Below are 25,751 nucleotides of genomic sequence, written 5' to 3'. Positions count from 1 at the left end.
TTAATAGGTGTTTTATTTTTAAGACAACAAAAAAAATCCGTAAGTATTTATATCAGCGACATTGTTCACAAGCCAGCAAAGGACAGAAATGCATGTTTTTCCAGGACATGTATTATTCCTCCAAGAAAGGAAACGCCTTGCTTTTTGGTCTAATGAGTGGAGTATTTTTAGTTTTTTCAACACAGTAATAATCTGAAACAGACAACGAAACACACACACACACAAGATGTTCTCTGACACCTTCTCCTCCCTCTTTCTTGTCAAATGAAGTAGGCCACAAGACCATAAAAGAATTAAGATTTTATATTCCAGTTGCTCTTGAATGGTTTTTACTCCAATAGCCACGTTTCCCTCACTGTTCAACACTGCAATCACTTGTTTCACAAACACTCCAACCAACACCTCACTACCCCACAGAATAGTTTTTGTTATTAGAGTTACTCGGTGTCCTGGGAGGGGGAAGTTCTGCAATCTCACCACACTTTATCTGGTCAGGCATAGCCCTGAGCAAAGGTACAGAAAAGTGTAACTATGGGAGAAAGACTTTCGAAATGAGTAACAGGACTGACCTTTGAAAAGTTACTGTACTTCTTGAAGACACTGTTCCTAACTGTTCTCAGTCCTGCTCCATTATCCAACATAAGCCAGCTGTGAATTCTGCTTCTAAAGCAGATTCTGCAGATTCCAGTTTTGAAACTTGCTGGGGCTTCTAAGGTTTTTACCTTATAATCTCTTTACTTATCTATTTTACACCCCATTTACAAAATTATAATTCTCTAATCCCAGAAAATGGTGAAAACAACGGTCCTGGCAATCTACTTGAGAAGTTTCAGGGTGTTTTCTACCGAAGCAGCTTTAATTTCTTCCTCTACATTTACTTCCAAGCAGATATGAGCTGGAGGATAAACCAGAGGTTAGGAGTTTCATATGTTATCACTAGTGTGGTATATTTACTTTGCCACTAACTAGTGTTTTGTTTAAAAAATAAAATTAAATAAAAAATTTGATTTTGTTTTATTTTACTAGTGGGATTTCAGTACATCTGCTACAAATCGAGAGTCTTTGGGAATATGAAGACTTTTTTTTCCCCTTTAAGAAAAGGACTTTCTGTACTTTTTGAAATTGCATGTAGGGTTAAAACAAAATATTACTAGGAACATCAACTGCAAAAAATCATATGCATAGACACAACCTTTGCATACATGTAGATGTATCTTAAAAACCCCCAACTTTTGACAATAAGGTAGCCAAACATTTTTCAGATTTTCTGAAGAACACATGCTGCATATTTAAGCATTTCCATTTTTACTGACCCAAGCCAAAAAAATTTACAAACCGAAGGATGAAAAAAATTAGAAGTGTCTATGTAGGAAATAACTCTTGTAAAGTTTAAAGCAGTAAGTACACAAATACTATAAAATCCAGCCACTCTAAAATGACTGTAGCTTTAACTGATTGTAGTAATTAAATATTCCCATTAGACACTTATACAGAATTTTCTATTTTAAAAAATACGTTTCTCAAACCACTTTAAAAATGGGCAAAGCAATACACAACACTGTGTGGTTTTGACACAATGTGTGTACACACGCGTATTGACCCAAGTCTAATGAAAAGTCAAAGAAAATTCTGTTTTCTGAAGTCATTAAAACACATTTTAGTACTTTGTTCTTCCCCTTTCTTCCCCCCACTCCCCAATTTTTATCTAGCTAGCTCAAGCAATGTATCAGATCTTAAATGGATACTACTCTATTTTTTTTTCCTTTATCCAGACATTCATGTTTATCATCTCTGTGCTTTGAATCCCATAGCAGCTCTCCACAGCAGTGGTGTCACACTGAACTGAAGTGGTACACAAGGAATCAAAACTGTGTTATGGTTAAACAGGTCTATAAGCAAACCACTTCAACTTACAGAGATTCTTTCCTCAGCAACCATTATTTTTAATGAGGCCAGTTTACTTTTGGAATCTTGGCAAAAAACAGTCATTTACTCTAGTCCTAGAGCAATGACTGCAAACTGGGCAAACATAAAGATTACATGCAATGTAAAATCTGCATGTGCATATCATTACACAAAAAACCCATGATGTGCTGGGAAAGAGGCCTGTCAAGCTATCGTGTTTGTTAATGAAAAGAACAGTTTTATTCCAAACCAGTCTACTGTATCAGATTTGATAGAACAAGTGTTAACTAAATGTCGTGCTTAAAAGCTTTGATGAGAAAATCTAACATGTTAAACTAAGAAACAGTTCAAGGACAGCAGGAGGCAATTCCAGAACACAGGCGCAATCTATAAAGGCAAACTACCACAGCTTTTTGATGTTAAGTAAGTAGTAATATCAGTATACAACAAAGCTTAGAGGCAGACCGTTGTATCAAGTTTAAAAGTTTAATATCCAGGGTCAAAAGCCTCAATTACCTATTCTACTACTACTTTTCTTAGTGAGGAAATCAATGTTAAAGTATGATTTGCTGAAAGCATTACCTAAATTATCACATGGGGGTTTTTTTATTCCCTTGGGATCTGAATTTTTAGTATTTTGGTTATGCTGCATCTCAGATACTCAGGCTACAGCAAAACATATAAGTTTGGAATTCAGCAAGGTGGGAGGTCAGAGACACTTACTTTGAAAACATATACATTTCTTAAAACAGGTTATGCCCATTAAGTGTCCTAAGAAAAAGGGCAACAGCACAAGAGGAGTGGCACTTAGTAGAACTGCAGATAAATTACTGCAGTAGCGCTTCAAATTCATCCATTTCAGGAGAAAGTATAAAGGTACACATTCAAAAAATACAAAACTGGGGAAAAAAATCCCCACTTACTCAAAATAAAGATTTACTATGTTTTTGACTACATTATTGTATTAAATTTGTCAAACAATCTACATGACATGTTACTGGCTATTTACTAATTTAGTTAATTGGTGAAATATGATTTTCTAGTTATTTTTTATGGGTATGTGCTTTCTTTTGTCCATTTATAAAAGAATATGGAGGGTATGATTAAATGGTAATTGGAAATGGAGGAAAGATATCTTTTTAAGGCAAAAGAGGAAAGAACCCCAACTTCATAATTGTACTTTTTCATCTTTATTATGAATATTACCAAGATATCTTTGCACTCAACACAGAAAACCACACAGATTCTTCTATGTATTCTATGCCACTCCACAGCTTTTAAGAAATTATTGTGACCGTCACTCTGGATGAATCTAAGCTCATTCATTAAGTTAAAAAAGAAATAATTCTGTTGCTACTACCTTACCAAAGCAAAAAAAGTTTAGCCAATACCCTGACATGGCAATAACACCTTTTACCTTTGTAAACAAAATACAGAATTAAATCATTTTGGTTTTTAGCAATATTAATCATCAGTATCAGATATTCTAAACTAAGCCCTAAAAGTTAGAGAAAATGAATGGGGTAGAGGGGAGAAATGCCTTCTGTACAAATCTTTATGAATTACCAGTTGCCTATTTTGAGCAGGCTGGGCTGCAATGCCACCTGGTGGCTTAGAAAAAATAACAGGTTTCTGTTTGAACAGTGCTTAATGGCTTGGAAAATATGCAATATTCTATAAAAATACCAAACATGGCAACAATGTTTAAGTTAATCATTTGCATTTCTTAGCTAACAAGTTTTTTTTCATTCTGTTGCTCCCAGTGTGCAGTATTTTGAGTTTTAAAGTTCACATGTCCGGATCTCACTTCAGCTGGAATTTTACAATTGTTTTCAATTGTGAGTTGAACTTGCCGATGAGTATATTATACTGTAAACAGTTGTACACATACACACAGAGTCTAATTCGCACAATTAATGCCAAAAGTCGAATTTTTCCCCATTTGAGGAAAAATCAAATACCACAGAAGTCTAAAAGGAGGGTTACTGAAATGCTTTGTAAAATTACACTGTATAATTAATTCCATAGTAAGAACGTTTTTATGGTGTGTGTTGGTGACCTTTTATTACCATCAAGTTCACAATGCTGGTGGGCTGCCTTTTAATCCCTCTGCAGACAAAGGCCCTAAATAAACACAGATCCCTTCCTGGGAAAAAGTCCTCTCTGGTTAAATGGTAAGGAAATGAGTAAATCATTAGTAATCTTTAAAGCCAAAGCTATAAACTCAAGTTACCTTAAGTTAAAATGAAAGTGTCCTGCAAGAGTTTCAAAGTTCTGTCACAGATAGAAATCTCCAGCTCTTGACTCCAGACTAGGCGCCAGCTGATAAACAAACAATTTAAGTCAAGAGCTGGAGAATTCCCAGCTTTTTCATTTAATGGCTTTGGCCAAGAGTATTTATTGCCTCCAGTTTTATTCTCACTTAGCTCTAAGAGGAAATTTAAACTCATCATTATCTTAAAGCCCCATATGGGCCACAGTCGACTCACCTGATAGAGCTCCTTTTACTCTGCATAAGTTCTACTCCCCACTAGAAGTGATGTAATAGTGTAAACTAATTAAATGTAGTTTTAGGCTGACTTTTTAATAGGCTAAATAAATTTTGTTCAATATGGTTTATATTCCCACTTGGGGCAGTAATGATTCCAAAAAATTTAACTTTACAGTTTCCAGCCTAAACTATTAGTAGTTTACTCCATAAAGGACAATTGAAACAAACAAAAAACAAACAAACAGTCTTCGGAACAAGAGCATCCAACTGTAAAAATCAACTGTGTTGAAAATTCTTTGCCATAAATTGATTCATTGGCACCAAAAGGTACACAGAATTGTGAAAAAGCAGACTGCGTGACAATTCCAATACTTCAAACAAAACATTTCAAGAATGCAGGGACATACATGCAATTAAAATTTGGTGTTTAGTATTTGTTCTGGTTTTAGAATGAAAATAAGCAAAGCTACGGAGCTGGAAATTAAATATTAACTAAGCATCCGTGGTTAAGCCAAGGTGTTGAATGTGGTGAGCAAGTCCAGCATGGAAATAGTTCATCCTAACTCAACAGGAAGATAGCATCATCCTGTGCCTCAGATGCCACCTTCCTCCTTCTTCTGTTCTAAAAGTATATACTAGGAGGAGGTTAGATTTCTTTAATACAGATTCTAATGCTTATTTCACCTCAGAGATTATTCAGTCCATCACAATTTAGACTCAGCACTTGCATCTCATCCCAGGCATCTCCCCTTAATAAAACATATTTGTCCTGTATATTAATAGTTTAGAATCTTTTCACTTAAGAAATAAATTTCACAAATGTCAGAGATGGAGAACTGTGCTTAGCAAAAAGTCTGACTACCATTCCTAAAGGGTTAATAGAACTTAAACTTGAAACCAGGAGGTTGTATTCCCCTCCCACCCGGCCCCCTCCCCACAAAATACTTTCCTAACCTGACTTGGCTGAAAAAGCCAATTAATTGTTCCAGTGTCTGCCAAGACTTCTTATTCCTTTAAAAATGCGGATAGTGTTTGAGACAGCTGGCTACTCCAAACCCAGGTAACACCCCTAAATGTGGAAAGAATGAGGGAACATGAATTATGATTAGTATTTTAAATGGATTTGTAATGAAACTGACAGACAGATATCTTAAACCTACCGTATTTCCAGCATATATTATTTAAAAGGAAAAACACAGTGTCTAGATGTCTCTGCTGCTCCACTGAGTATATGGAAGCAGTTTAATGCAAATTGTGCTAAAATACGTGGAACTGGTAGTACAGACACTATGATATCATGTAAAACACACACACACACAAAGCAACCACCAAGTGACAGGCAAGAACCTTTCTGAGCCTGAGCCATTGCAAACCCTGCAGAAACTAGTCATTTTAGGTCAAGTTAAGGTCATTGGAAGGCAGAGAAAAGAAACACTTACGACAAGTTGCATGGCAAGTATCTGGCTTAGCATTGAACAGAGAACTGCAATTAAATCCTTAATTAATTTTTTAAATGAATAAGAGGTCTAAAATGTACTACAGTGCTAGGGAAAGCGACAAAAAAAGACCATAAAACGTTTTGCAACATCTCTGCTGATTACGAAGCTCATACTAAGACATTGCTGCTGACTGAGCTGTACATGAATTCAATGTAAAGGCGAAGGAGAAAATGCAACATTTATTAACAAATATTAACTGTTAATAACTAAAACACTAATTCATATAAAGTCATATGCTTTTACTGTGTTGTAATAATGTGAGTTACTCTCTTACAATCTCTTACCTTTTAGAAGGGGTAGCAGTTATTTATATTTGTTGATAGCATTTCCACTATCATCAATTAATACACCAGATTTATTGTATGTCTTTCCTGTAACTTCAGATTTAAGCCACACATTTTATTTTTGGAAATAATCTCCCATATGAGTTAACAGGAACACTTGAATGTAATATACTTTGTGCACTTTTGAAAATCCTTCTACAGTGAACATGTACACTAAAACACAAGTAACTGTGAGCCAATATTGACGATTTCTATACTGGGAAAAATTACAGAAGTTTCCACAAATATATGAAAATTAACACAAGAAAAGAAAATCAGGGACTGTTTGTTTGGGAGCACGTTTACATCTTTCTGGCTATTTTCAGTTTGTTTGCTTTTTTTTTTTTAAGGAAAAATGTTGAGAGCCTATGTGCAACACTTACAAATAGGGCCTTCATGCCTGAACTGTGACTCCTCCAGCTTAATTTTCCCCCTCCCTAAGCTTAATTTCCATGCAGTTTATTTAAATACATAAAAACTACAGAGTTCTATCTCATCATAGTGAGTACTTATTCATAGTGACAATTAAATTTGTTGCCTTTCATAGGAACTATCTGATTAGGGAGGAAAAGTAATGATGGGCTGCGCAAATTAGCTCCAGAGTTCTAAAGTATCCAAGTTGTATTGCTCTCTGAAAACACATCCACAGCTTGGGAAGTTCAGATCCAGTTGAAGCAACACACACAGGTGACCAAGAGCAGGTAGATACCTTCCTAGTGAGCATTGTCAGTACAGGTATATAGTCTAATAACACTTGGCAAAGTTGCAGACAAAGTTCACTGATTTCAGCAACCTACATGAGCATTAGGAACAGTTAAAACTCTACCCTAAAGCCACGCACTAATAAAAGAAACACTTCTCCAGTCTATGCCAGGTACTTACAGGCAAGTACCTTTCAGCTAATAAACCTTCTCCAGTTCTCTCTTCCAGTTCTCTCTTCCAGGGCAACAACTGGAATTTAGAAAATGTGTTTTATTTCATCAGCCAGTGTAGAAGATACTCAAGTTGTTATAGAATAAATTGATAGGAATTCAAGAATGTTCATTCCCAGCTGTGACCTCATAAGAAACAGCAATATACCTACTAGAGTGGATGAAGGGAGAGGAAAAATGGACATTATTTCTGCTTCAATTAGAGAGTTAGGAAGTGAGGGACATAATTTAAAGTGAGTCAGTCATTGCTGTGCTGAAGAGACATAAATAGAGTAGTAACGAAACATAACAACTTGCAAAGCCTAACTACATAGTTCTGCACCAAGGTCACGTCTGCAGGAGATACTACTTTGAAAATAACCATAAGACATTCTAACCCAATGCATCCCATTTCCAAGAAAGGCAGAAAGGAGTATAAGTCATTGTGCTACGTTGTATTTCAACAGGGTTTAAATAATATATCAATAAGGTTAGATGTTCAAAATAGCAAACAACAAATCCTTGAACTTAGGTGACACCAAATAATAAATCCTCTATGTTTAGTTTGGGATGAAGGGTATTTCCAAATAATTAAAACAATTAGCTTATAGCTGCATGAAAAGTCCAGCCAAATCATTCCCTGGATGTCAGCTCCACATACTGCTTTGAAATACTTGTTTCAAAGATAGTAACTCAGTAGTTTAAAACAGACAGATTACCCCACAGACACTTAACAGACACTGAGGACACACCTCTTCAATTTGCACTAAATTCCCATCGAAATGGATAGATTAAGTAGATGCTTAAGTGTTTTATGCTGAATTGGAGCTTTATAGATGTGCTCTATTAAGGCACTTCTAGTGATTTTTTTTCCCATGACTGCATATAGTTTAAATTTCTTGATCCTTAGCAATAAAGGGATACCAGTGAAAATGTTGTTAAAACAAAAGTTTTGATAGTGATGAACTAATCATGTGTCTTGTGACATCTGCCGTTTCTGTAAACTTCTGTTTCCAGAGTCCAAGGCTGAAAATAGCAGGTTTTAATATATACTGAAGTTTTTGCCTTCAGTGCTTTTAAATGTTAATGCCAACAAACTAAAAATAAACTAATAAAATTTAAAATGAGTTGTCTCTAAAACATTCAAGATTTGGAATGTTTGACCTATGAATTCATTAACATCTGGAATTAGGAAAGAAAAAGCAAGATGGAGAAGACTTTCAAATGCTTCAATGGGATCTAATGCCCTATGGTTCAATAAACTGTTGGTATCTGCCACTATAATTAATTATATTCATGCTTCCCTTCTCCCTCTTGTTAATAAAACAGAAGACAAAATACAACAAAGTAGTTTTATTACTTGTTTGTCCAATCAGTAATCTGCATGAACCACCTGAAAAAAGAAGACCTCAAAATGATGAGTACACAAGAAGCTGCCAAGCCACATATCCTCTCCCCACTTTGTTTTCCATTGAGTAGCTTTTTCTTGTGGGTAATTCAATAGCAAAGAAAAAAAAAGCTATTGTACTTTACTGCTTCTTGCACAATGTGATGAAAGATCTCACTCAGAAACTTGTTTTCTATTTTCAGCTGTACTATTTGGTCTAATAAAAGCTTCTACCTCTCTGTACACAATTTCCCTTCTTTGTATTCTTAAACCACGATGTAAAAGATCATTGGTACTGTGTTACTATGATTAGTACTGAAACATTATAGATACGTATTACTTGTGTGGGAAGAATTTAATTAGCATAATAATACAGTAATATGGCAAGAATTTATGACTAAAAAAAGAGTTGGAATTCCTCTGTGGTTCAGCATTCAGAAGCAAGGGAAAATGGCAACTGACACCATTTTTACACTCCGAGGATTACTGCACCCAAGCAGTAATTTACACACATACCACAAGAAATGGCAGAGCCATAGGAAATGCCACTCTTAACCACATAGGGTTACATTTGACTGACAACTGCATTCGGCCTGTCTTTTTCCAATTAAGCTCCGTCTGTTTCCTTGGTTGGACTGGCTGGCTTGAGGCCTCTCAACAGAACATTCACTGTATGTTACTGCATCCACTCTCCCCCAAAACCTTTTGCTGCCAGAAGCCAGGGGATGCTTCCTTCAAAGCATGCCATTGGGTAGGGGCAGGCGAGACAGGTGGGTAGGTGGGAGTAGATGTGTGGCATGTGAGTTTTGGGAGCAACCAGAAGAAGCATGGGTTTAGTAACTTTGACACACCCAAGGAAGGGTTAAGTACCTACAAAATAAAATAAAAAGCACCATTTTTCTTTCATTATACAGTCTGACCAAAAAGCTTCTGAAACCAAAATTAAATAGTGTGTTCCCTTCCACACCCCAACATACACACTCTAAAACAAATAATGGCCAAACTGATTTAAATGAAATTCTGTAGAAGAATTTGTGCTTGGATGAAAATGGCACATTTCAGCCTGAAGCAAAAGTAAAACCGCCAAGTTATAAACCTCTCAAAGGGAAGGTTTATAATGGAAATGCCAACAGACCCTTAACTATAGTGGAGCTGTTAGGTGCCAACATATAAATAATTTTACTTTTTGTGGTCACTTACGATAAATTAGATACAGTGCAAGTAGAAACAGTAGGTTTCTCATTCAGTAAACAGTAACGGCCAAGAGTGCATGTTTGGATTTTTAGACAAGTATAGCATAGATTTGATGCTGGCTCTGAAATGGAGTCTATAAGGGACGTTTGGACTTTTTAAAGTAGTAAGCAAGCCATATTCTGAATTCTTGAGGGCTTGTAAAATAAAAACTCCTTAACAAGCTTTGCTGCCTACTGTTTCAATCTTCTAAGAATCCTTTAACCCAGTTACCAAAAAATGCTCCATTCAAGTTTGGTATAATTGTCTACTAAGTAAAACAATATACTAAGTAAGTAAGTGCATATAGTCACATTTAGTGTTAAGAATTGCTAAGCATACTAATACAGTGGGAAAAAAGTGCCAGTGACCAAACAGTAACAGATTAATCACCTCCTTCTTTATTAGGTGTGCCAGTTGCTGCACCACTAATAGAAATGCCTTCCTATAGTCCAGTTCATTCTAGCACAGGAATGATGCATTTAGGTGATCGGGTATGTTCATTTTGGCCCTGGGAGGCATTTATTGCATTGTTTCACAGCAGTCAAGCCCCACGCCTTAGCATGATATGTTGAAGCAGTGAGGGATGCTATTAGTGCTCTCTGCAGGAACTTCCATCTTGGAAAGGGTGGGAGCCCTCAGAGGCAGCCACGATTCACGCCGAGGCTGCTAAGAGGATGCTCCATCTCAGGAAACTCTCCTCCTTGCCAAATGCACATCAGCTTCTCATTTAGCGCCTCCGCTGCAAAACCTTCCCACTGCCCCAGCATCACTCCTAACTCACCACTAATATAAATTCTAAGATGAGTATCTGCAGAAATAGGAAAGCTATACACACTCATAGTTTAACTAGAGCTCTATTACGAGTGTTTCACATGCTGATAACGCTACCGAAAACTCCTTTCTCCAATTGTCCTCCAACTTTTAAGAGAGAGAGGAAATCTCTATTCTTCCAGCATACTCGATGTAAAATGCCTTATTCAAGACAAAAAGCATTTAGCTGCTCCCAAATACTGCGTTCAGACTCCTAGCAATTGTAGCAATTCTGGGAAATAGTTTAATCAGAAAACGTTGGACATCAGAAATCAACCAAGTTTGAAGAGCTAACTATGTATAGTCATATACCTGAACAGATTATCTAACAAGTTACTTTTATATTGATTTCTGAAAAGTCATGATTTTAAGCAAAACCAGGAAATCCAACACAAATGAAACACAAGTAGGACACTCCTCAGCCAGAGCTAAAAGTCAACATGACTTTCTCTGTACTCCCACTGGCAAATATACTAAGAGCCACGAGCCACACATTCCCACCATACATTCTCAGAAAGCAAAGAAAACACAAGATTGAAAACAAAATTACAGCAAAATATGTTGTTTCTGACACATATGGTTAAACTATATAGTTACCGAGTAACTAGGATCTTATACAGTTTCCAGCAACTCATATCAAATAAAGCAAATGGATAATAATTACATGTCAGCTTAGTATTGTTGCCAATGACCTAAAGTACACATTAAAAAAACCAAAAATTAGTTTACCAACAGTTAAACAACATAAAGGGATACTATCAAATTATTATGTGGATTTATTTAAAATATGTAAAGATTTTAATAAAGTGTTACACAGTGTTTCACACTTCCCCCTCCTCCCCCCTCCTCCATTTTACTGCAGACAAATTTAACATTCTTCCACAATACTGAATAATTAAAATATAACTGCTTACAGAACCAGGAACAGAAACTGAAGGGTCAGCATTATGGTGACATTTCCATGCATTACTCTATTCCTGTCAAGCCACCCTTTAACTCTTCTCATGAACAGACACAGGTTAAAGCTGTCTAAGGTCTATGAAATTCCACGCACTGTGTCCCAGCAAAACTACAGGAACGAAAACGATAACTAAGTTTTAAGGGTTAAAGCTGTAGGTCAAATACAGTGCAGTAAGTAATTTGTTTTCACTTCAGGTCCCTGGGTTTAACCCCAGCCAGCAACTAAGCCACGCAGCTGCTTGCTCACTCCCCCCACACCCACTGGGATGGGGTAGAGAATCAAAAAAGTAAAACTCATGGGCTGAGATAAAGAGAGTTTAATAGGACAGAAAGGAAGAAAATAATACAAATTATAATAATGATAATAATAAAATTGACTATAATAATAAGAAAACAATTAGAATATACAAAACAAGTGATGTACAATGCAACGCTCACCACTCACTAACTGATGCCCAGTTAGTTCCCAAGCAGCGATCCGCCCCTCCCTGGCCAACTCCCCCCAGTTTATATACTGGGCATAACATCATATGGTCTGGAATACCCCTTTGGCCAGTTTGGGTCAGCTGTCCTGGCTGTGTTCCTTCTCAACTTCTTGTGCCCCTCTAGCCTTCTTGCTGGCTGGGCATGAGAAGCTGAAAAATCCTTGACTTAGTATAAACACTACTTAGCAACAACTGAAAACATCCGTGTGTTATCAATGTTATTAACATTATTCTCATACTAAATCAAAAATATAACACTATACCAGCTACTAGGAAGAAAATTAACTGTATCCCAGCCGAAACCAGGACAGTCCCATGTTCTGCTTGGCATGAAGAGAACTGTAGTTAAAAACTTTTCTGTCAGCTCTGGAACTGCATGACTCTCCTCTGTCCTCTGCATTTCAGTAGATCAAAGCGGTGAGCCAACAAGACTAAATACTGTTGGACAAACTGAAAGGTGAATGTTTACATAGTTTATATGCTCACAGCTGAATCTAAATTCTTATCAACAGTAAAAGGCAATACTGTTTCCCTTATGCTTTTAATCATATAAATCATGTTTTTTTAAAATGTGGTTGGAGGAGGAAGAATCGGGAAATCTTGATATTTTTATGCCTCTCTGTGGATTAACCAGGAGCAGTCCTGCTAAGGACAAAAGCTCAAGCTATTGAATTGACTCACAATTGGCAATACTACAGTAAGCACTATAAAGATGGAGTAATTTTCAGGTGCTTGTTTAAAGCACAGAGGGAGTACTTCTGCTAGAACATTCCCCCCTTTTTTATTAGCACAACTTAAGAGACTTGTCAAAACAAAAGGTGCCCTCCACTACAAGAGAACTTTCTGCAACGAAGCAGTGACTTAGAATGGCTCCGGATGGTCACACATAAATCCCATCCTTGCCCAACTCATCACCATGACTTTAAAAAGGAAACACAAGCAAGCCAGAATACTAGCATCATCCAGATGGGGGTCAATAGAAGATCAGCATTCATTCTTACCAGTCCTGAATTCAGCCATTTAGAGGATCAACAAACAATTTAATTTCAAAGGCCTGCACTACAAGACAAGGGCAGTTGTCCCTGCCTGCAAAGTTCCCCCCATCTGGGTTTCTTTTTTTTTTTTTTACTCCTTTAAAATTGTTTAAGTAAGTGTTTAATGGGCCTACAAAGGAGTCTTCTTCAACACAGAGTAGTTTGCATGAATGTGTCCTAAGACTTTGGTTCAGGTACTTAGGATGTTAATGTTTCTTCTCAGGTGTCTAGTGTAAGATCGGCAGATCTCCCTTGCTGAATAATAGACAAAATTAAGTCTTCAGTGGCCCAATCTACCTAAGTAAGTCAGGTTTCTCTGGACTGTTTTGTTTTTAAACAACAGGAGTTGCACCCACAGACTGAAAAAGTCTGTTTAAGGCAACACTGAATTGCAAGTACAACTGCTTTGCATGAAGATTCAGAATAAGTTGCCTTTTCTCCAGTGATACCTCTAATGCTTGTAGCTGGTGGGGGCTGTCCCCACACGGAAGGCTGCTGTGCAGGCACAGTGTACTCCCAGTTCTACTCTGTGCTGCGCCTTCCAGTTTGTACTTCCTGCTCTGGTGTGCATGGTGCTGAGCTCGGTGCTGACACGCCTGCCGTCCACATTTAGCATAGTGCGGGATTAGGACTCAGGAGGAGTCAGGGCATTATTAAGGTCTGGTGCTCATCATCCCCACTATCCCAAACATGGGAGTCACACTAGGTTTTTTGACTAAATGAAAAATACACAGTGTGAACAAGAGGCTCTGTTTAAAGAGCAAAAAGAGAGAAAAAGAAGCCTATGAACATTTAAAACCAAAACAAACTTTGTAGAAAGCTTCAAAGTCATCACTGCATTCCAGAAACATTTCCAAACACCACCTGCAACTCCTTAACTTTAAAAGTTCTCCAGAAAAAGCAATCAAAATTCAGAAAATGAAATAAATTAATTTTTATTCCCTAGGACTTATGATAGGCTGAAATTTGAAAATCTTTCTTACTCTGTGTATCTCAGAACACTTGACAGGATGAGCCAGATACTAGCACTAAAGTAACCACAAGCAAACAGAGCAGCTATTAGGAATGCAGTAACAGCTCACATACAGCCGTGGATATTAGAACCAGTTTTACTGAGATGAGGAATGTTGGCTCTAATTCTGCAGTTATCCCTTACTCTTTTTCAAAGAGTGCCACAGGGATTTTTAACTTCCATCTGGACAGTTTTCCTTTAACTGTTTTTGAACACCATGTGTGAGAACACAACAGAATTGTAGACATTAGAGATGGAAAAGACCTATTAGATCATGTAGCCATCCTCCTGCCAGTTAAAGATTTTTCCCTACAGAATAGTTCCTAGCACTTTGCCCAGTACAGTTTAAAGCATGTCAAGATACTTGGCTTCAACCATCTCCTTTGGAAAAATTATTCCACAGTGTATGAAGAATGTCATTAGGAAGTTTTTCCTGGTAGACACAGCATGCATTTTTCTTTCCTTAATAATTTCCAGCCTATTATTCCTGGTTATATCCCACTGGGCTAGCCTGAATAACTCATCTTTACACCTTCGAATAAATGGAGACAGATATGTTTCCCTACACATTGGTCACAAGTTGGCCAGACTACACACAATTTTATAGCCAAAATATACACTATACTTTAATAAAATCAGTCATTCCACCCTTTTAGTCATTGTAGGATAATTGCCTCCACCCCAGTGAACATTTTTAGATGATACTCTCAACAAATTTGTTTATTCTTCCTTGCCTTTGCTACCTTTTGCATTCTCCATAAAATAAAATAAAAAGCATAATAGACTCACAGAAGAAAAATACCCTCGCAAAGTCAGCACACCAGTAAATGTGCTATCTAACTCTTCTGCAACAGCAGCTGCTGCCAACCATTGTGATTGCTGCACAGGGTTTGTACTTCCTCCCTCTCCAGTGTCAAAATATGCATTTTGCCAATGTGCAACATTTTCAAGACCTTCATTCCTTTCCATCTTCTCTCCAACAGAAGGCGTCTATTAAACTAGCTTTATTTTGAGAAACATAAGTATTGTTAAATAGTTTAAAATGTAAGTTATTAGGAATCAGAAACTTTTTAAGCATCTCAGATTTCTACGTATTTCTTTGTCCTCATTTCAGCTTCCTTAAATCAGTTCACCCGATTCTTCCCCTTTTTGTTATCAGTTACTTCCTGCATTACTTCTACCTCATTTAAATTTCAGAATAACTCAATAACATTTTTCATACTAACTTTAAGGTTGTACATCGTAATTTCTAGTACCATCCTTGGATCATAAATTTTGCAAAAAATTAGTATGATCAGATGCATTCAACAAAAATAGAAACAGAGAAATTAAGAAACATGTCAGGAAAGAAAAGATTAGACAAGACGTGGAGTGACTGAGGAAGAGCAGAAGAAGTAGTGAGGTGATAAATGCTATGCTCAGTATGAGGGTCAACCCATCACATCAGCACAGAGAACATTGTGGCCATTCTGAGTATACACATTCAGGCTTTAAAAATAAAACATAAAAGCATAAATCCAGAAATAACAATGGAGCAAATATTGCTATGCCTTCAGATCTTTTCCTCATCAACAAGAACACCTGCCATTGAGGGGGATAGATCAGAATTATTAGTTCTAAATTCATGAACCTGCTTTGTCTTGACAGTGTTTCAAGGATCCTAACAGATACTCTGATCATTGCATTAGCAGTCCAAAAAGCCAAAACCAAACAAAACCTCTATACCACTGAATACAGGAGATTCCTTATTTCATGCCTTCTGTTTATTAAAAAAGTACATAATCTCTCAAATTAAAGACGTTGACTCAACCAACCAACTCTTCTACTCCATGAATTCGTAAGATTACATTTCTCTAAAAATGCACAAAGCTAAAGAGACAAAGTAAGCACAACCTAGGAAAGCCAGTTAAAAAGTAGCTCTACGAAGGCTCTCCAACAAAACAGAGGTCTATTAAAGCAGCTTTACTCTGGCAAACATATCAATGATGCTACCTTATTACAGTAGAACTTACAAGCTAAGAGATGCAATGTTTGAACCACTCTACTATTTTTTATTATCTAGTCTAGTCTTACAACATCTTTCAAATCATCTTTGCAAGCATTAGTGTGCACAGACATAGTCTTACTCTTCTGCAAGGCCCTCTCCTCTGCTTCCCTTGGAAAAGACGCTGCACTAAACCTTCAACATTCAAGTAAGAGAAACACATTCACCAGTTATTCTGAGATGTCCTCTTTTTTTTTTTTTTTTTTTTTTTTTTAAGCTGGAATCATGAAATATATTGCTCTTTGAAAGGAAATCAACAAAAAGATCTCCACAGTATTTCTAAACAATCTTTTTCTTTGCTCCATGTTAAGTACAGATCTGGCCATACAGGGAATAAGTCTGCAATTCACCCTTCAAGGAGTCACATTTTAGTTTACATTACCAGAGAGCTGAAGCCTCAATTTGTCAGTGTTACTACTAATATTCTTTCCATCACTTAATGGTTAGCTGGAGCTTATGGAAGCAGTACTATAGGATGAAACAGTTTGAAATGACAGCTGGAATAGAAACTCTAACCTTTTCTAACCAGCTCCAACCTGGCAGGGGGGTTGGAACTAGATGATCTTTAAGGTCCCTTCCAACCCAAACCATTCTATGATTCTATGATTCTAGCATGACAACAGTTCTCTACATGACAGCTCTTATTAACAATTAGCAATCTGACTTTTTTTTCTATTACTATCTTGGCTAAAGTAAACAGTGAGGGGAAAGATCAACCTAAGTTTCATTATTGGATCTAAAGAATCATACTTACAAAAGAATTGAAAACAGTTTATCCGTACTTCCAAAAACAGAAAAGCAAATCAAGCTGTCACACCTTTTTCTGAAGTTCCAGCAGAATGCAGTACAATGCATTTTGAGCAGAAGAGGAGCTGATACAATGTCAAGAGTCAGTGGAAGGGAAAACAAGTTGAAAAGGTAGTATCTGAACACTAACAATGCTTACAATGAAGAAAACATCACATGAGAGATAAAAAAAACATTTCACCCACTGTACTCCAGACAATGCATATTTTGTATACTGAATTAAAAAAAGAAATGTTACAGCAGCAGCAGTGAAACTACCAGTAAAGTTTGCTCTGGATTGCAAGATGAGAATCTGTATCATACTTTCAGTGAAACCAGCGGGAGGACAAACTCGACACCATTCTTAAAGGCTAAATTTAGATCCCTTACTCAGCCAGAAGTGTCTTCAGCGCCAACATAAGTTGGTTTTAAATATGCTTCTGTGATAATATATGCTTTAAAATCCTTTTATACATACAAAGATGCAGAATCCAATCTTCGCAAAAAGATAAATTTACTCCTCTAGATTAAAAAAAAAATAGATTAAATAAACACGGATTTTGAAGATGCTTCCTCATTTGTCATATGCTCACGAATCAGGGCAGCACTGGGAACTGTGACACAACTTTCTCATGTGGACCTGCAAGAGATCCTAATCCCAGGGTAAAGCGATTGCTATCTCTAGACAGCATTAGCAGCATAATCTGCATGCAACTACTGGGATGAGAAGTATTTTCAAAAGTCAGTTAATACAAAATAACACTATAGTAACTTGGTGCATCAACTTCACTTAATGGGTCCTGACTGTAAGCTGCAAGTAATGCTGTAGTTCAATCATATGAAGAAGATGGCAAAACTACATTGGGCTCTGAAAAAGGTGAAGGGGAAGAACCTTTCAGGGGTAAAGCTGCAAACAAGCCACTAAAATCTGGCACTAATGCTAGGCCTTAAGATAGTTCATTCACAATGTCAGGATGGGATTAAAATCACCACTATTTCTCCATAAGGTTTATAGACCAAGCAATTTTCAAAATATTATTTAGTTTGTGAAATAACTTGTTCACAGTGCAGATGAACTTTAACATCCATCAGGCAACACCCAAATACCTAAAAACACAAGTGGAATTGTCTGCCAACAACAGCTAGTAAACAGACAGATCTAAAGAGGACAGTTCAGGCATGCTGCTTTCTCTTCCTCCTCACTGCATCCCACAAATGCCCTCCCTCACACTCCTGCCAAGTCTATTGCATTGCACAGCAACAGAATAATGCCTGCCAATTTCTAGAGAGCTGAGCATACTTCTCCATTTAGTGTTTTGTCTAAAGGCCAACAATGCAGTCAGGATGTACAAAAATACCCCAAAGACTTGATGTGTTAGGTCTTGAAAGATGGAAAGAACAAAGAATAACAATAAAGCTTTTTCCAACATACGTAACTTCTCCACGTTTCTAGCAACTGCCCACTTTAACCGTGATTTGTACAGAGTGCTCCTTGGCATTCATAAACACATTAGGTACTAGAAAGCTAAGTCTCCATTCTTCCCCCCTCCTTCAGAATATCACTCAATCTGTAACTGACACTAAACACCAAATAACTGTATTTAGATAAACGACTAACACCAAAAAAGCCATCTGTAGTCAACTAGTCAACTGTATGTTATCATATTAACCCAGTCTCAGCATCCCCATTTTCTCAAGGAACAAAAACCCCCAAAACAGCTAGGGTTGTTTTGGAATCAAACTTTTCTTTCTTTCTTTCTTTCTTTCTTTCTTCCTTTCTTTGTAGTTATAGCATAGTCAACCTTAAATCAAAAACTTACAGGTAAAAACAAATTACAGAGATTTCTAAAGGATAAATAATTCCCTCAGGTAAACAACATATTTGGGGGAAAGTGATTGAAGGGAACCACATAGAAGATGTCAGAATTGCCCAACTGATAGGTAGAAGGCCATGTTGTGTTTAGAAAAGGATCGGATAGATATATAATCTACCCCCAACGTATTTTTTTCTGTGGTTTTTATTCCCAGGCTGACAAGTTATCTAACTTTATAAAACAAGGACTAATATTTTGGCTGGGAAGCAAGAATCTTGTCTTCTCCATCATATTCTTCAATATCACCTACCTGGGTCTTTCTACTTTCTGTTCACACTGGAATTTGGACGAAAATTTTGGCTTCTAGTGTGTAGCCAAATCCTGTCTTAGTTTTCAGTTGAAAATTAAAAAGATGGTTAGTTTTTGCTCCTCACTCACACTCATCTTCATGACCTGAAATTCAAGCTATGCTCTTTCTAGCTTGTGCATCATACCTTTTACAAATTCTGTAAGGCCAAATTCTCTCCTACCCTTTGCATTTTTATTCTCTTTCAGGTATAACTATCTTAATTACCTCATTAAAGACAAGAAAATAAAGAATTCTCACGATGCCACTTAGATTAATTTTTAGAGTGCATTGTAAAAAACCCAAGATTTTCCCACACAAAATGGGTTTTCCTCACCTTCTAATTCTAGGGGGTTTAGAGAAGAATTCAATAATCATCTATGGTTCTGTTTTCAAAACATTAATTTTATGCTTCTGCTCTCCTCTGTCCACAAAATAAAGATTTCCCTTCTCTATATTATTTCTTAAAACAGATGAAATACTCAGAGATCAATAGTTAGCAACTTCCAAGAATAGACAAGTATCACCCACATTCTTCAACTGTTATAAAACCAGAGGAAAGCTCTGTTTTTTCTTGACAATGAAATTCTTTATTCCCCCCTTCATTCTCTCCTTTTTAATTAATGAAAAAGCAGCAGAACTGCTTAATGGTAACCAAACAGTCTTTCCCTAACGGAAGGAGAGATGGAGAGTAAAGAGATGTGAATACCTGCATAAAAATAGAACTTTATGAAAGAAGTTAAATTAAAAGGACCACTGTACCATACCATGGGAAAGCTCAGTTTCTCCAGGTCTAACACAAAAGCATATTCCCAAACCTTAAAAATATTCCTAAAATAACATACATTTCTTCAATGTAATGGAACAAAAAGAAGAATACTGTATATATAGCAAAGAAAAGCAACTTGTACCAACAAGGGTACAAACTCGTGGCTGAGATTGCAAACAAAGAGATATGTCCAATATGAGGTAAACTGTTAATGAAGACTTACCTCCAGAAACTGGGGCATCCATGAAGACAGCTCCCATTTTTTCAACTGCTTTGGCTAATTCTTTTGAAACTGCAGGGTCTATAGTACTGGAATCTATTAGCAATGAGCCTTTCTTCACTTTCCTAAAATAAAGATTAATTATTAAGTATTTGTTGCACAAGACATCTGCAGCTATTACCATGGCACTGGCTTTCCTCAGCAGGATAAATGTACAGACACTTTTTGGTACACTAATAAACACAAAGTTTTAAACTCTATTGAGCAAGACCTGCTCATATATACTGCTGAGTATATATATCACAGAGTTTTGAAGGAATTAAACCACAATAAAACCTGAACACAAAAAAGGATGTTCTTCCTAAACACTATTATAAAGAAATTACACAAAAAGGGTGCACTAGGAAAACCTGCCATCATGCAAGCTTGAGCAGTATATCATACAGAGATCATATAAGATGCATTCTAATCAACTGAACTAAATCTTGATACAGCCTAAAACTTCATATATAACAATACAATTTTCTTTCTCTATATATACAATATCTTAAGTTCTTATCAGAATAGCCTGACTGCATTCTTCTAATTATTGCTACGATTTATTCTACATAAAGATCATACCTAACACCACAAAAGCCCACTGGAGATTTAAAGCAAAGCACGGAGAAAAACGTTAAGTCTTCCCACTGATAGCTAGTAAATTTAGGCAGAAGAATTGCATCCCAAACTGTAGAACACAGAGTGTTGTATATGTGTTTAAAAAAATGCATTTAAAGTAAAATTTTTTAATGCCCTCAACAATAAAAAATTTATTATCTTTTTATCCCTCTTTCCATTCAATTGCACCATGATTTCATGTCCACTGGACCAGCAAACACCATGAAATCAAACAACGTAATTTTCCAGTCATAAAAAGGTGAGTAATTTAAAGCTACACATGACAGGTGAAAAGCTTTGCTGCACCTTGCATGCTGTTGGCCGTACAGTGAATTTCACTAAATCGAATTACCTAGATTGCTGGAAATAGTCTCTCAATATATATATACAGTTGTGGACCCCCCTGTAACTCCAGACTCAAACAGTGACCCATACACAGAACTTGTCCTTTTTTACAGAAGGGATGAGCTGCTACAGTTAGTTTGGACACATGCAAATGATAACCAGCATGGCAGATACAGTACTACCTCATCTCTCCTTATGTTCAGAACAAGAAGCAGTGGCATAGGCTCCTTGGTAACACAGCAACATGACTAAGTTAACCCTTCAACACTGCAGAGCATCAATGTTTTCTTCAGTAAAGCTTAAAAAGCTTCAGAAAATTATCAAAGTCAAACCACTCACCAAGGAGCAGGTCACTCAATGCGACAATTAACCACTACTGTCATATTACGCTTCCTTCTCTTGAATATGGAGGCTGAGAAACTGCAGAAGCACAGGACTGCTTTCCACATCCCCTGTTCCCTGCAGTATTTTCCACATCTAAGTAGTCAAAAGATTAACTGGCTGTATTATACCTGTAAGTACTGCCAATTGGTCTTCAAAGCACCACCATCCTGGATACAGTTCTCCCACAGCTGTTTGCCTAGCTTTGTGGGACTGATCCAATTACCCTTCTTCCCTGAAGGGTCTAAGCTACAGATACTTAGATCTGCTCAGTCCTACTTTGTGAGGAATTAAACTACGGACAGTAAGTGAAGGAAGCAACTATTATTTCCTATATTGCAAGGAGAACAGAAATCTCTCTCCTCTATTTCATTTTCTTATCACTGCACTTTAATATCGCCTACAATCAATAGCTAAAAAAGATGTCATTGGTTTTAGACAATCTGCTGTACTTTTGTCTTCTGTATGTTTCCTCCTTTACATTATTAACCTGGATAGCAGTAAGATCCTACATGATCCTCAGAGGTATTGAGTAGCCTTAGTCAGCCTGCCAGGAGCAGTGTACATGTGTCCAGAAGAGCCTTTGAAATACTATTTATTTTTTAATTTGGCAAGTCCAAAAACTCTGAGTATTAGAATTCTGCAAACTACGGATTTTAGGCTCAGTGGAAATCCCTCCACAAAAGTTAAAAAAACCTGTTTCACATTAAGCAAACTCTTTAGATATTTTCTTGTGTAATAAACAGACAATAAGAGTAGAAATCAATAAAGCTTTGTCAGCTATTCTACATTAATGCACTTTAATACCATGAGACACAATGGCATCTCTTCAGAATATTTCATTTATAGGATTTCAAGTTAAAGAAGGAAGTATTTGAGCAAATAATTGTTGCCAGCAAATATTTTAGTTATACTTATCTGTAGTACATTACATTATGGTAAAAGAAACACGCAACTGAGAAGAAAGGTAATAGTTAAGTTGCCTCAAATTCACATAAATTATTCTTCTACTGAAAATAAAATTAAGACTCTAGCCAAAACCCATTCAAAAGCAAGCACAGTTTAAGAGAACTCGTGTAATTAGAATATCATTAGTGACAAAACAGAGGAGAACATCAAGTTAAGTGCCCTGAAGGCACAGCAAGAGTTGCACCAACAGCAATCATTTGACAAACAATGTAATACAGCCTTGAGTAGGAGTGGGAATTCTCCAAACTACAAAAAATTCTTACTTTAGAATTCCATTTGCTCCTGTGTAAACTTCTTTCGCATTTGGACTAGAAGGCAGCATGGTAATAATTCTGTCCGCTCTTTCTGCTACATCTGCTGGGGAATCTGTTACCTTTTAAAGAAAAAAAAATTATGTAAGCTTACAACTCTTTTTCAAGAATTATCAAACATGTTTGCTGAGTTTGTTTTTAGTATTCGCAGGTCACCAGTCACAACTAAGCTAGGTAAAAATTTAGAACACAAGAAAAACTGCCCTCCTAATGAAAATGTTGATTAATTGGATCTAGTAACAGAAAAATTTAAAAAATTGAAAAGGATGTCCTATCGCGGAAGTTCCTCCAGAACATCCATCAATGGGGATGCTTGCATCCCATCAACCCATTCATGAATATTCAATTCACAATAAACCATGCATCTATACAAAATATTGCTGTACGACGTTTCTAAGGAGGGACAACATGAAGGATCACAAAAATCTCACTTTTTTTCTTGTCTTATATACAGCATTGGAAGAGAAAAGACTGAGTAAAAAAGAAAAAGTTACTTAATGCACCTCTGAGCCTCACATTAAAAAAAAACAGATAAACTAACTGATGTTTCTCACAGTATTACAGTTGACATTTTTAAAAAGGAAAATTACCAGCTCAAGCATCCTTCACCAAAAAGATCTGAACAAGTTTCAAAATATATTGTTAGGTATTGGTTGTTAAATAAAAATACTGAACTTTAAAGGTATATTACCTTCCCCAGCTCATTTTCAGAGGCAGGCAGTATGGTATTTAAGATACATACACAACAAGTGAAATACTGACAGCTGATGTAGTGAGTTTTATAGAGAAGGCATTTACCGCTAAGATTTTTGTTCAATACTAGTTTTAAATAATTCATTTATTTAAAAAATGCATTGTTAATACATTCATAGCTCAGGGAAAACAGCAACAAAAAAATACAGCTTATTCTTTTATCTTTAGCCCACGAGGATCAAATCTGATTTCACTCATTCAGGTAGTTTTACTGGAAAGAATTAAGTTCCAAGCAGGAAACAAGATGAGCAGAAATTAGATTTTGTTTGTGGATAGGGCTTATAGTATTTATTTTGCAGTTATTTTTGCTGAATGACACATAATGTTGCAATGATGTATTCTGCTAGGTATATTATACGCCTTGGGTTTTTAAACTTTATGAAATATCTTCAGCAAAATTCTATATGCACTTCTTACTTAGTGTTCATTAATTAGAATTTCCATATCACATGGCTTTAGGGTTAAAGAAATTGCAGTTTAACAGCTACCTGAAAATTTCATTCCTTTCCATAACGTAGACAAATCAACAAATTGATGACCTCGTTTCACCATTCCTTATCTATTCATAACTACAGGTATTTGTTATCATTTTTGTTAGTTTTGATACTAAAGGCCTTATGTAAATATATTCTCTTTTTATATACAATGTGTTCATAAGGTCTCACCATCAAAGAAATCATGTTATATACATTTTTAAGAAATGCTGAATAACATCTTGAAGGATTTCTGGGGTACAGCATAAGAAACTTCTTGATTTCTATTTTAATTATAAAATAAGTAAGAGTAGGGAAGACTAGATACATTCACTGAACAAAGCTCTCAAAAAAAAAGTAAAGGAACTGACACAGATGGGACTTAGAAACATGCAGGTTTTGTTTTGAAAGAATACTACACAAAACATCTGGTATACCACACAGTTATAAAAGAAAACACACCCTAGTCTAAAGAACAAAGGTTAGGAGGAATAAATGAGGCAATTATAAGCAGAAAAGCTTCTATATCTGATTAGTTAATTTTATGACTTGCTTCCCTGGAGACCGGAGAGCCTAGCTCTTTATATGGGAGTATGACACCTTTGTCTTTAGTTCTGAGTATCTCTAGTTTGGTTCAGTCCCAATGTGTATTATTAGAGGAGGAGAGAGGAAGTGTGTAATTGGAACCTGAATTTATATACGTCTTCTTATTTGAAACTATTATCTCCAGTATTCTTAGAGGTTTGCAAGTTATCAGCCGACGACTCTGTGGCCCATTTTCATCTTTCAACCAGAAGCTGAATTGGGCACACAAAAACTACATCAGCTTCACATTTCCACTTGGCTGTGTAGATAGGATATAGCTGGATTTTGGTTACAGGTTTAAACAATTCTTAAGCAACATAGATATACAGAAGACATAGCACAGTAGTCATCTACGCAGAAGTTAATTTATTCCATCCATGTCTTTCAAAATACTAACATGCCTTTTACATGAAGAAAATGAGATTAAAAATGTACACAGACTGAGACAGTACTTCCACAACCATACAAAGGATAATAATTTTGCTACCTTGAAGTAAGTAGCAAAAAAGTGGGCATTGAAGTGGGAATTGTCATTCTTGGCTTTTTGGTACTGTTAACAAGTCTGATTAATAATCCCAGAGAAAACCTACATACCTGGTTCAACAAGCAGCATACAGAATATTTTTTTTTATTTGGGTCTTCCTGTCTCAGAAATAAAGTTGAATGATTTGAAAGCTATTAAGAAACATTAAGCATTTGAAATCATTCAGAATATGCATGTAACTTTAAAAAACATACCAAATACTATTTGCCGATTACTAACATAGACCATACTGGCTCAGAGTAGAAGTCCACCAAGTTCCATACATGTTCTGATACTTGCCAGTTCAAGCAAACTTTTGCAGCACGCAACTGGATCAGGGAGACTTTTCTTCATACTGGTCATTGGTTTATGCCCTTCAATATGCACATCTGCTTATATTTGTTCCAAAATTATTTCCTTTTTTTTCTTTATATTTACAATAAGTCAATTAATAACTCTGCTTTCCCGAAATGCCATTCTTACTGAATACACCAAAGCAAGCTCTATTTTTATGCTGCTTCATGCATCAGATGACTTCAGTCACGCTCTCAAACTTCCAAATCTGAGGTAAGATTCAAAGATATGTAAACTGAAGCAAAATAACTGTGTGACACATATGCATTCTGCTGTGTGAGAAAGAAAGTGATGACTATGTGGAAGGGGAAAGACAGTAGAGTGTGGAGGCAGCCTGCTTGCTCACAGCACTGTTCAGTCTTCTCCCTTGC

General features: G+C 36.4%; 1 protein-coding gene across 2 annotated transcripts in view; it reads right to left on the bottom strand.

Moving 5' to 3' along the window:
- HIBADH (3-hydroxyisobutyrate dehydrogenase) overlaps positions 1-25,751 on the bottom strand; it is an 85,242-nt gene that overhangs the window by 48,552 nt on the left and 10,939 nt on the right. For both annotated transcript variants that reach the window (XM_069772667.1, XM_069772656.1), the window contains 2 exons: positions 22,645-22,754; positions 20,033-20,154 (listed from right to left, as the gene is read on the bottom strand). In XM_069772667.1, the coding sequence (XP_069628768.1) occupies positions 20,033-20,154; positions 22,645-22,754 (232 nt within the window). The remainder of the gene's footprint in view (positions 1-20,032; positions 20,155-22,644; positions 22,755-25,751) is intronic.

Source organism: Haliaeetus albicilla, chromosome 2 (assembly GCF_947461875.1).
Source record: "Haliaeetus albicilla chromosome 2, bHalAlb1.1, whole genome shotgun sequence".
Lineage (NCBI taxonomy): Eukaryota > Metazoa > Chordata > Aves > Accipitriformes > Accipitridae > Haliaeetus > Haliaeetus albicilla.
The sequence above is the reverse complement of the archived record's forward strand: the minus strand, read 5'-3'. Positions and strand labels throughout refer to the sequence as shown.